Source organism: Pagrus major, chromosome 8 (assembly GCF_040436345.1).
Source record: "Pagrus major chromosome 8, Pma_NU_1.0".
In the NCBI taxonomy this organism is placed as follows: domain Eukaryota; kingdom Metazoa; phylum Chordata; class Actinopteri; order Spariformes; family Sparidae; genus Pagrus; species Pagrus major.
In genome coordinates, this window is record NC_133222.1 from 2,024,528 (window position 1) to 2,036,498 (window position 11,971).

Genomic DNA, 11,971 nt, shown 5'->3' on the forward strand with positions numbered 1-11,971 from the left:
GATTCTGGAGCTTTCGACTGTGTTTCAGTCATCAGCAGACGGACTTTGTTCAGTAACTATAAAATCTATAAAATTCAATATAAAATATTAAACTCGGTCCACTGATGAGGCTGAGAGCTCAGTTAAAGGCCGGCAGGTGAGTTTTACATGTTCAGGAATCATCCCTCACTTATTATTGTTATTATTATTATTATTATTATTATTATTATTATTATTATTGTTGTTGTTGTTGTTGTTGTTGTTATCATCATCATTTCTGTCAGGAATGAGCTTCCATATGTTTTCAGCTTGAGTGTGTGGATCTGTGTTGTCAGTAAAGTCCCGGGTGTGAAGGTCTATAGGACTTGATAGATCAGGTTGGGGTCCTGGTTGGCGGTGGGGGAGGGGATCTGGACTGGGCCCGGGGCCGCGGCCTCGCCGGTCGGGGCCGTGGCCGGGGACCCGGGGCCGTCGGCGGCCGGCAGCAGGCTGCTGTTGTCGGTGGAGATTCGCTCCACGATGCTGGACAGACAGTCCAGACTGGAGACCACCGAGCTGCGCTCGCTCTTCAGACCGCCTGAAACAAAATGACACAGTTCATGAATCAAACATCATTTTTCACTTTTTGTTTTAAAATCAAACGACAAAATGATTCTGAGGAAATAACGGTCGAATCTCCAGAATCTGATCCGTCTTTGATTTTGGTTCAATTTTCAACCTTAAGTGATTTTTATCAACAAAGTTCATCTTAAATTTAACTTTAATCAACTGAAAGCTTCAAAGATTATTTTCCTGCTGACACACAGAATGTGATTTAACTGTTTTCAGGAAGTATTTCTCATCCAGTGACGTGTTTGTTCGATTTCTGCATAAAAACACTGAATAGAAAGTTTTCCTTCTTCCTTTCTTGACAAAACTTCTCAGTCTGGATTAAACTGAGAAGTGTCAGTAAAAGTGTTAATGCTTTATTAAGCAGGCTGAACTCAGACTCACATTATTTAACATGAAAATAACATTTTCTGTAAAAAGCCTCCGAAACTTCAGTGTTTGTTTGTTAAACAGAGTTGAAGTTTTATTGGCTCATGAAGCTGCTGTTTTTATGGCTCGTTTTATTTGCTAACTGTCAGTAAAGTCATTTATTATCTTAATCAGTCGCCTGATTGGCCTGTTGGCTGCTGGATGACATAATCTTTATATGAATTAAAGTCTTTTCTTACCGTTTGGAGTCTCCGAGAAATAAGAGCTGCTGTCGTAACTTCCTCTTCTGTTGGACTGACAGCTCGGCCCGTTAAAGTCCGTCTGCAGAGAGAAGAAGGTTCAACATCATGAAGCACTGACATCATCATCATTATTATAATTATTATTATTATTATTATTATTATTATCATCATTGTTAATGTTTGAGGAAACATGAAGCCCAAATGTTTCAGCTTTTTCTCCCCAAACAAACCTGGAAGATAAATTTTAAAAAAACAAGAAAGAAAATAATTTAGAAGTGAAGAAAAAGCCGAATTATTATTTAAATTAAATTAAACACTGCTGACGGTGGTTTAAATGAACAAAACACAATTATTTATGTTTTTAATAAAATGTTTGAATCTGCGAAAAACGAAAATTAGATTAAAACCATCAAATAAAACTGGAGCAGTTTCTTGTCTCACCAAGAAATCAGATTAAATTAGTTTCGACACGTTTCGTTAAAATCAAAATTTGTTTCGATCAGTTTCATGTTTTTATGCGACTGATTCTGGAAACAAAACATTTTCCTCTGTGAAATCTGCTCAGTGTTTATTAGAGCAGAACTGAGGTAATAATATTCTGTATTTGAAGCTGTAGAGACACAAAACCAGTGAAAATAAAAAGAGAAATTATCTATTTGAAACAAAAACTTGACGTGTGGAAATTGTTAAAAATGAAAACAATACTCGCAGTTAAACGAGAGATGAGCGCGCAGATTAACAGACGAGACAACGCGCGTTTCGTTGTACAACCCGTTTTATTTTAAATAATAATTAATGTTGAACTTTAACAGAATAAAATAAATGTAAGAAATTAAACGAAACTAAAGTTTTTAAGGTAAAACGCGCAGCTCGTCCGTGCGTAAAGACGCACAGGAGAAGCTCTCCACTGCCCCGTCTCCCTCTCTGACACCTGTCGGTCCCTGAACTCACCATGCCGTCGGAGCAGTTGGACCGGGGGCTGGAGGCGTCCGAGTCCCCGCTGTAGTGCTCCAGCACCGGGTAGTAGCCGTCGTCCTGGCCGCCGCGCAGCAGCGCCTGCAGGGACTCGATGTAGCTGATGGCGTTGCGCAGGATCTCCACCTTGGGCAGCCGCTGGTTCGGGTTGGCCGTCGTGCAGCGCTTCAGGGTCTCGAAGGCGTCGTTGACTTTGCTGAGCCGCCGGCGCTCCCGCAGCGTGGCCGCCTTCCGCCGGTCCGCGTTGGTGGTCTTCCTCTTGCAGGCCTTGCAGGCCCAGAGCAGGCAGCGGCCCGCCTGGTGGTGCCCGCTGGGGGCGCGGACGTGCTCGTCGTCCTCACCCTCGGCGTGGTGATGGAGGTGCAGCAGGGACGACGGGGAGGAGGAGGCTGAGGAGGAGGAAGGGGAGGGTGAAGCCGAAGAGGAGGAGTCGTCCGGCTTCAGGAGGCCCACATGGACCAGCCGCGGGTCCAGGTCCTCGAAGAAGTGCATGTCGCTGGTGTTGAAGCAGGGGTCGTCGTAGAAATCATCTGCGGCGGGGATGGGGAAAGAGATATCCGACAGCTCCATGGTTCCGTCCCAAACACACCACAGAGGAAGAAACTAATCCAGCGGAGCAGACAGGCGCGTCTGAGGGCAGAACCAGCAGCGGGTCTGTTGGGGGGAATGTAGAGTCCTGTCACAAACGGTTCTGGCCCCCAGCTGCTGACCTGGACCCTCTTATACCTGGGACACCCGCAGGGGGCGGGGCCAGGCTGATGAGGTCCACTGAGGGCCGACCAATCAGCTGGCAGCAGGAGGGGTTTACAACTTCACGGTAATTAGTGTACAATTACCCCAAAGAGAGCTGCGCACAGCGGGGGGGCACATGTGGACATGTTGGAGTGTCCAACAACAGCATGTAGAGACGTATCAAGTATTAAACCCACAGGACAGTTATTCATTTATCTATCTATCTATTTATCTATTCATTTATTTATCTAGGCTATCTATCTATTAATTTATCTATTTATTTATCTATCTATTTATTTATTCTGCTGTTCTTCTGGCTCACTTTAATGTGAATCACTGAGTTAACTTGGGGCTTTTAGATCAAACTGAACATGGAGAGAAATTAAAAATGTGACTTTGAGGCCGCTGACTGTAATAATACATGAAAGAAAGAGAGACGAGAATGAATGACAGAGAAACAAATGTTTAAAAACTAGAAATAATTGATGAAATTGAAGCAAAAATACCAAATTACATTATAAGAATGAAGGTTAAAATGAGGGAAAACTCGATATTAATGAGGTAATAACATAATTTTTCTCCATCAGTGAATAAACCAGCTGCTCTCAGAGGAAAATAAGGCCCCAGAACACTGTTTGAAGCTAGAAAGGTGGCAGGGTCCGCCACATATAAACAAAGTGAAACAGTATAAAGTGTTTTTGTCCTTTAAGGTCAGTTTGTTTATTCAGTTTGTTTGTTTCTCTGCTCATTAACAAAACTACAGACTGCTCCTTTAAATAAGAGTGAAAATAAAATATACAGTAACTTTTATATAAACTGAAACATGGACCAGAACTTATATTTAGTGTCTGAAGTTCTTCATCATTTATTCATGTCGGAGTGAATTATTGAATCAGTGAATAATTTAAATATTGCTCCTTTAAAACAGAAAACAGCAGGAAAGTATTTTAAAAAGAGAATTTTGCTAAATAAAATCAGAAAAGAGTAAAAAGTAGAAGTTTGAGTCCTGTTGTTTTTTATTTCAGCAGCTAGAATAAAAAAAAAAGTACATTTATGCAGAAATAGGAGTTTTCTGACCTTTGACCTCCTCGCTGCTGTTCTGTAGTGACGATGATGTCACCAGGACTGAAACCAAACATACAAATATTTTTAATTCATATTTCTTTTCATCACACGCTCATATTTAATTTTAAGAGTGTAAATAAGACGTGAACGTGTGAAGTCAGTCATCAAGTTAAATGTCATTTAGTTTATTTATAGAAGAAGATTCATCCTCCTCCTCCTCAGACATGAAAACATGATCGCTGCAGTTCAGCTGAGCTGCAGCTGGAGGGCGCTGCACAGCAGATCCTGCAGCACACACACACACACACACACACACACACACACACACACACACACACACACACTTGTCTGACCTGAGCTTCGTCTTGCAGGCTGTGATTTAACTACCCATCGTCCTCTGCCAGTCAAACGTGACAGATGGTTAGTGGAGCTACTCTGCGGAGGAGGAAGTATTCAAACCCTCTGCTCGACGGATTATCACTATCACTCCCAAAATGATTGACAGGTCTGTTTAATACAGGACGTAACCCTTGGCAACAACCGACCACAAGCTGGTGATGAGTTTCGCTGCTCGTAAAGATTTGATCGATAACTTTAAAACAATGTCCCGTCTAGAAGTCTGAAACTGAGCTGTGATTTAAATGGTCAAAAAATGTAGAATGGTCCTTTAAATTCAGTGATTTGATGTATAATTAATGATTTTTTTTTTCCAAATATTAAAGTTAAAGTTGATTTTTGAGTCTCATTCCCAGCTCGTCCCACACTGACGTTTGAGATCATCGCGTCGTTAATATCTGACAAGTTTGGTTTCTTACCAACTGGACCTGCAGAACTGAGTCGTGATGCTGGAAAAAAAAAAAAAGATTTCTGCAGAACAGTTTTATAACTTTATTTACAAAAGACTTTTGAACAACTGTCAGTGTTTTCTGACGACATTACACGCAGCACACCGGAAACAAAGATCTCACTCGTGTATCAAAAATCAGCTGTAGGTCGTAAATGTTATAAATCCTTTGACTTTTCTAATTTTATTACAAAGTGCACAACAAACACACACTGAAAAACAAACATAGAAACTTTCTTACAGCTCCCTCCACAGCAGAGCTCGGTCTGAACAATAAAAGTCACAAAACAAGATTAAACGCTGAATACATGAATAAATAATACAAATAACAACACAAACACAACACACAGAGTAACAGGATACTTGTAGAAACGTCTATAACGTGTCTGTTAACAACCGGCTTCATGTTCATTTAGGAAAGAGTCATCGTTTGAAAAATGATTCAGAATCCTGCTCAGATTTGTACATTTTGTAGAAAAACGTGATTAAATTCCCCCAAAAGAAGGAAAATATCATTTTAATACTAAAAACGCAGATTGATTCACATTAACTTTTGATGGTTTTGAGGTTTACCCACAAAAAACACTTTGTTAGTGTTAGAAAAACACGGTTTGGTTTAAAATAGCTGTTTTGGTGCCGATCACAGCCGGAGGTCGTCCGACTTCCCGCGATGTGAATGTTGGCTAATGACATTTAATGTGAGCGTGATACGTAACGTCTGCTCCACGTCGACCACGGATCCAACTGTGGTTTGCAGAAGCGTTAACTGCCAACATGTCTTTGTGACTGGGCTGATGAACAGGGAGGAGCTAACGGTGGCTAACAGCGTTTTTAAAGAATAATAAGGAGAACTTTATTTAAAATCTTAACCAGACAGCTCTGGATGTGTTTTGAAGGAGAGTTTTCTTCAGGAGGAGATGGAGCTAAGCTAGCATGTCCCCCCTCTGGTCTTTGTGCTAAGCTAAGCTCGTGGACAACATCTTTATCTTCCCAAATCAGTTTAATTTATTTTTCTGTTCCTCCATTCACGATGACTTAATCACCAAACACAGCAAACACACACAAACAAACACACACACGACAAACACGCTACAACAAGACGGACATAGAAAGGTGCCAGTTAGCTAACTGCTTTGGATGCTGAGTGATATAAAGTATAAAATGGAGAAATGTAACAGACCTTATGGCTTTGGAGTTTCATTAAGGAGCTTTTTCTCTTTGGATGAAGTTTAACCTCCCGCTACGTCTTTGTGCTAAGCTACGCTACATATGTTCTGAACATATCTGTGCTGGCGCTAATATCTATTTTAAATTTTTCCCAAAATGTCTCCCTCGTCCTTTAGAGATTTGGTTCTCTGTAGAAAAATACAGAAGTATAATTTCTCATGTCGGATCAACCAGAACTTCTCTCGGACCATCAGCCGGTCAGCTCCTCCTGCAGCTCGTTCAGGATGTACTCTCCGAACCCGCCCGTCTGGTCGTTGGTGCAGCCCACCCGGCGGGCGTTGGTGAGCAGGTCTCCCAGCAGTTTGAGGCGGTCCACCCGCGGCGCCAGGAAGTGGCTCTTCACAACGCTGGCGGTGTGCGGGTCTCGGTGGTTGCGAGCCAGCTGGTTCAGCTCGACCAGGACCTCCACTTCCTCCTTGAGCTGGAGCAGCAGCAGCTCCAGAGCCGGCAGCACTGCACAGACCGCCTCGCAGCCCGGCTTCTGAAAACCAAAGATACAAACATCGTCAGAGGCTTTTTCTCAGTACCACGGCATCGACCCGACACTCGTTCACAGACTTCTCTCCTCACGGTCCGACTCTCTCCCGACCAGATGAAACGCACCTTGATGACCTTGTGGATTTCTCTGGTTTGAACGTTGTTGGAAACATTTTGGATGATGTAGAATATAAAACAAAGTTCTGGTGGTTTTAAGACATTTTGATGTTGAAATGTTACATATTGGATCTTTAACAGCTTCATCATGAGCTTTGGAAACTTTTCTATCAACCTGCTGAGTCCATTTAAGTTCCTTCAGAATAAAAGTCCTCTACAAACAAACAAACGTCACACTGAGCTGAGCTGAGCAGACTCGACTCTGAGGCGTTGGGGTTCACGGCGCTTGAGAGACGGATAACGAGGTGTCCCAAACTGCTGCTGACTGGGCCCGGGCCTCAGCCCTGAAACGATTTTACACGACTCATAAACCCGGGCCGGCGGTCGGAGGCCACGCTGCGACGCGCCAACGCCACCGCCGCCGATGCCCCTCGGCCATCTGGAAACGCCATCAGCACCGCCGTCCCTCTGCCGCAGCATTAATCTCGCCAATTTTCCGGAACTCAGGGGGGGAAATGTACACCCCGACCGGCTTTAGGCCAGAGCCGGGGCAGCTCTCCAGGGGTTTAACCCCCAGCACCACACCTCCCCCGTCCTCTCGCTGACGCCTGGCCCAAAATGAAGAGCTTCGTTCCAAAATGAGATATTTGAAAAAAAAGCAGCAGCAGCGGAGAGACGGAGAGACACCTGCTCTGACAAAATGAAGGATCGCACAGGAGGAGGAATAAATCCTGTTTCTGGAGGAACTCGAGGTCGCTGGCAGAGTAAACTGAGAACGCTGTTACAGACTGAAGCTGCTCCGGCTCACAGACAAAGTTCTGGTCATAAATTCAGCCTCAGAATCAGCTCCTCATACCGGATCATCTCAACGCCCCTCAGGACCCCTGACGACTCAAACAGCAGCCTGCCGAAGTGCCTCTGGGCAACACGTGCTCCTGACCCTGACCTCCCGCTGACTTCTGTGTGACAGTTCGGCTTATTTATTTTATAAACTGTGAAAGAAAAAACAATAATTACCTCTAGAGTGGAAGTATAAAATGAAATACTCACATACAAGTACCTCAAAATGTACTTCAAGAAAGTACTTGAGTAAATGTACTTAGTTGATAAGTGATGGAATGTAACTATTGTAACCTGGAAAGTAATTAGTAACTTAAGATGTCAGACAAATGTAGTGGAAGTACAATATTTGTCTCTGAGATGTAGTGGAGAAGTACAAGTACCTCAGATTTGTACTCAAGTACAGTACTTCAACAGTTACTTTCCACCAGTGTTGAAAAAGTACCCAAAAGTCATACTTGAGTAAAAGTAAAGATATTGTGTTGAAGAAGAAGTATCTGATATTAAATGTACTTAAGTATCAAAAGTACAAGTAAAAAGTAACTTTTAGATAAAGTTACATGTCTGATTATTGGATCCAATATTCAGCGTTTATCTGATCGTCAATAAAATAAAAATGTATAAACGCTCTTTGGCTCTGATGCAACATGTAATCTGCAAAGTAACTAGTAACTAAAGTTATCAAATAAATGAAGTGGAGTAAGAAGTACAATACTTGCCTCCAAAATGTAGTGAAGTAAAAGTATAAAGTAGCAGAGGATGGAAATACTTAATTTCAACTACCTCAAACTGTACTTAGGAAACAGAGTACTTATACTCTGATACTTGTACGTACTTGTACTTCTACTACAGGAGGATGTTTGACACATTTATCAGCAGCTGGAATTGAAGAAAAACAAGAAATAAAAAGGTAAATAAAGATGAAACTCGTGACTTCACCTGGACGTCCTTGCCGCAGTAGTTGCCCCCCCGCTCAGCCAGGTAGCCCAGCATGGCCTCGGCCTCCTGCTGCTGCTTCAGCGCCTCCTGGTGGAAGAAAGAGGCGACGCGGGGCAGAGCGGCGTCGTCCCGCTCGAACACGCTGGCCTGCAGGAGGCGAAGCGAACACGAACACCTCGTCAGAGCGTCGCTGAGCTGTAAACTGCGTCCTACTCTGGCTCTGACGCAGCATGTAATCTGCAAAGTAACTAGTAACTAAACTTTTCTAATACATCTAGTGAATTTGCCTCCAAAATGAAGTGAAGTGGAGTGTAAGTGTGAAGTAGCAGAAAAATGAAATACTCGAGCACAAGTACCTCAAAATGTACTCACAGTACTTGAGTAAATGTACTTAGTTACATTCCATCATTTAACAACCATTGTAACCTGGAGAGTAATTAGTAACTAAAGCTGTCAGACAAATGTAGTCGAGTAAAAGTAAAAGTACAATGTTTGTCTCTGAGGTGTAGTTGAGAAGTAATGTAAATCTTTACTCAAGTACGAGTACAGTTACATTACTGAAATATTACTCAATTATGAGATTACAAGTAAAACTACTGGTATTAGGACAATACTTAAGTAAAAGTACAAAGTAAGCTATTCTACTCAAACACTACTCAGAGTATTAGTTACTTTTTAACTCATAAAAGTACAAGTGCCTCAAAACATGACTTAATTATGGTAATTTGAGTAGATGTACTTAGTTACATTCCATCACTTATAAACTATTACAGCCTGAAAAGTAAGTATATGAAAGTATATGAAAAGAAGTATAACTTCACTTGACTATTTCCAGTAACTGCTACATTATACTTTTACTCCACTACATTTATTTGATTACTTTAGTTATTAGTAGTCAGAGTAGTGGAAAGTATAGTAAAATATATATATGTGTAAATATATGTAGCCTATTATTTTACTTTTACTTTTGATACTTGAGTACATTTAATATCAGATACTTTAAGACTTTTACTCGAGTACTTTTTATGTTACTTTCACTTTTAACAATAATATTTTAACTTCTTTACTTTTACTCAAGTATGACTTTTGAGTACTTTTAACAACACTGAGTACAAGTACCTCAGATTTGTACTCGAGTACAGTACTTCAATAAACAGTTACATAAACTAGTGTAGCGTGAAAAGTAACTAGTAACTAAAGCTGTCAGACAACTGTAGTGGAGTAAAAGTACAATATCTGTCTCTGAGGTGTCTCTGAGAAGTACGTCAGAACTGTACTCGAGTACAGTACTTCAGTAACTAGTTACTTCCCCCTCCTCTGTCGGTGTCTCCTACCAGAGCCTGCAGCCGGTAGGCTCCGTCCCACAGCAGGCTGCTCACCCCGCACAGCGCCTCCTCCACGGCGGCCTGCAGGTTGTGCGTGGCGCGGCGGCCCGCGGAGCTGCGGTGCGCCACGCACAGCGGCAGGCTGCTCTTTAACCTCTTCTCTGCGGGCTCAGCAGCCATGATGTCCCCGCCGGTCGGTCCCCGCAGCAGAGCCTCGGTCCAATCTGACACAACAGGGAAGAAGAAGCTCGACTGCCTGATAACAACGCGTCTGCTCCTCCAGCGGACCCGGACCGTCAACAGCGGGTAAATTTAGCCTGCGTGGATCAACTGTTTCCCGGTCAGCTGCTCAAGTTCATCCGGTGCGATGAGCTGCAGCAGCAACAGTTACATAACCGAGTCACAGCATCAGACTGAGCAGAGACAGTCAGTCCTCACAGCAGACTGATGAGTTATCCATTAATTAGATTCATATTTTATTAGCTGAGGAAGAACAATGTTGAATATTTGCCTCCAGAAAGTGAAAGTACTCATCAACCACTGGAAAGTAATAAGTAACTAAAGCTGTAAGACAAATGTAGTACAACATTTAATTTAACTTTATTTGAGGTGTAGTGGAGAAGTACAAGTACCTCAGAGTTTTACTTCAATAAACAGTTTCTTCCACCAGTGTTATAAAAACTTCACAAAAGAAATACTCGAGTAAAAGTCTTAAAGTATCTGATATTAAATGTACTTAAGTACCAAAAGTACAAGTAAAAGTTACATGTGCAGTTTATATTGTACACAGCAGGTCGACAGATACTCGTACAAATAGTACTTAAGTAAAACTGCACATGAACGTACGTGTACTGTATATTTACGCCCGACTGATTATCGGATCAGATGTTCTGATGCAGTATGTAATCTGCAGAGTAACTAGTAACTGAAGTAGTCAGATAAATGTAGTGAGTATTAATATAGTGGAAGTATAAAGTAGCAGAAAATGAAATACTGGGTGAACCGATGACATCTGACCAGCAGAACCAGCAGAACCAGCAGAACCAGGGAGGCCTCGCTCCAGTTCAGCTCATCTTTCGGCACCATATTGTGATCCAGATCAACGGGTCACTGATCAGCTGACCATCATCAGTCTCTCCTCCTGATCCTGGTTCAGAGTCGACCTCCTCTCCTGTTTCAGCCCGGCTCCTCGGGGCAGGATGAGTGACGGCAGGGGCTGCTGCTCCGCGGGGGGTCAGCTGGTCCTGGAGGGAAGAAAGACCGGCTCTCAGCCTGGAGGTCAACAGGACCTGCACCCTTGACCCCCCTGAACCACAGACACCTCAGTGATCACCTGGACCGGACCTTTTAGTGTAACAGATTACAGGCACGCTGCAGGAGGTCCATCAGCTTCAGCCAGGTGATGCTGCACAGCAGGCGAGGCCTGACTCGGTCTGGACTGAGGCCCGACTCAGGCCCGACTCAGTCCAGACTCTGCAGAGGTCAGACTGAGGCTCGACAGAGGCCTGAGAGTGGCCCGGCACAGGCCCGACATGGGCCCGACTGAGGCTCTGCAGGGGCCAAACTGAGGCCAGACTCAGGCCCGACAGAGGTCAGACAGACTGAGGCTCGAGAGAGGCCCGACACAGGCCCGACAGAGGCCCAACACAGGCCCAACATGGGCCCGACTGAGGCTCTGCAGGGGCCACACTGAGACCAGACTCAGGCCCGACAGAGGCCCGACAGAGGCCCGACTGAGGCTCTACAGAGGCCTGACCGAAACCCGGTCAGAGACCGAACAGAGGCCCGAAAGAGGCCCGAAAGAGGCCCGACAGAGGCCCGACAGAGGCCCGACTGAGGCTCTACAGAGGCCTGACCGAAACCCGGTCAGAGACCGAACAGAGGCCCGAAAGAGGCCCGAAAGAGGCCCGACAGAGGCCCGACAGAGGCCCGACTGAGGCTCTACAGAGGCCTGACCGAAACCCGGTCAGAGACCGAACAGAGGCCCGAAAGAGGCCCGAAAGAGGCCCGACAGAGGCCCGACAGAGGCCCGACTGAGGCTCTACAGAGGCCTGACTGAAACCCGGTCAGAGACCGAACAGAGGCCCGACAGAAGTCCGACAGAGGCCTGACAGAAGTCCGACAGAGGCCCGGTAAAGGCCCCGATGTCTGTACAATCTGTATTTTCCCAAAATACCAAACTCATTTGCTGTAAAGAATAATTCTGATGACGAACAGACTCGTGACGCAGA

The 11,971-nt window shown here is 44.1% G+C and overlaps 2 protein-coding genes across 2 annotated transcripts; both read right to left on the minus strand.

Moving 5' to 3' along the window:
- Positions 1–2,831, minus strand: myod1 (myogenic differentiation 1). The gene is made up of 3 exons (XM_073472176.1): positions 2,151–2,831; positions 1,197–1,278; positions 1–556 (listed from the first exon to the last, which is right to left on the minus strand). The coding sequence occupies exons 1-3, from the start codon at positions 2,742–2,744 to the stop codon at positions 336–338; spliced, it is 897 nt and encodes a 298-aa protein (XP_073328277.1). The 5' UTR covers positions 2,745–2,831; the 3' UTR covers positions 1–335.
- Positions 2,832–4,844: 2,013 nt separating this feature from the next.
- Positions 4,845–10,022, minus strand: LOC141001786 (ferritin, heavy subunit). Its single transcript, XM_073472957.1, has 3 exons — positions 9,750–10,022; positions 8,416–8,562; positions 4,845–6,523 (listed from the first exon to the last, which is right to left on the minus strand). Exons 1-3 carry the CDS (start codon positions 9,918–9,920, stop codon positions 6,233–6,235), a joined length of 609 nt encoding a protein of 202 aa, XP_073329058.1. The 5' UTR covers positions 9,921–10,022; the 3' UTR covers positions 4,845–6,232.
- Between the last annotated feature and the right edge of the window lie 1,949 nt (positions 10,023–11,971).

Excerpts from the sequence above, each read along its gene's own strand:
- myod1 (XM_073472176.1), bottom strand. The coding sequence starts at position 2,744 with ATGGAGCTGTCGGATATCTCTTTCCCCATCCCCGCCGCAGATGATTTC. Across the intron at positions 1,279-2,150 it reads CCAACTGCTCCGACGGCATG|ACGGACTTTAACGGGCCGAG; the intron begins GTGAGTTCAGGG and ends TTCTCTCTGCAG. Across the intron at positions 557-1,196 it reads TTTCTCGGAGACTCCAAACG|GCGGTCTGAAGAGCGAGCGC; the intron begins GTAAGAAAAGAC and ends ATTTTGTTTCAG.
- LOC141001786 (XM_073472957.1), bottom strand. The coding sequence starts at position 9,920 with ATGGCTGCTGAGCCCGCAGAGAAGAGGTTAAAGAGCAGCCTGCCGCTG. Across the intron at positions 8,563-9,749 it reads CCTACCGGCTGCAGGCTCTG|GCCAGCGTGTTCGAGCGGGA; the intron begins GTAGGAGACACC and ends CGCCTCCTGCAG. Across the intron at positions 6,524-8,415 it reads ACTGCGGCAAGGACGTCCAG|AAGCCGGGCTGCGAGGCGGT; the intron begins GTGAAGTCACGA and ends TTTGGTTTTCAG.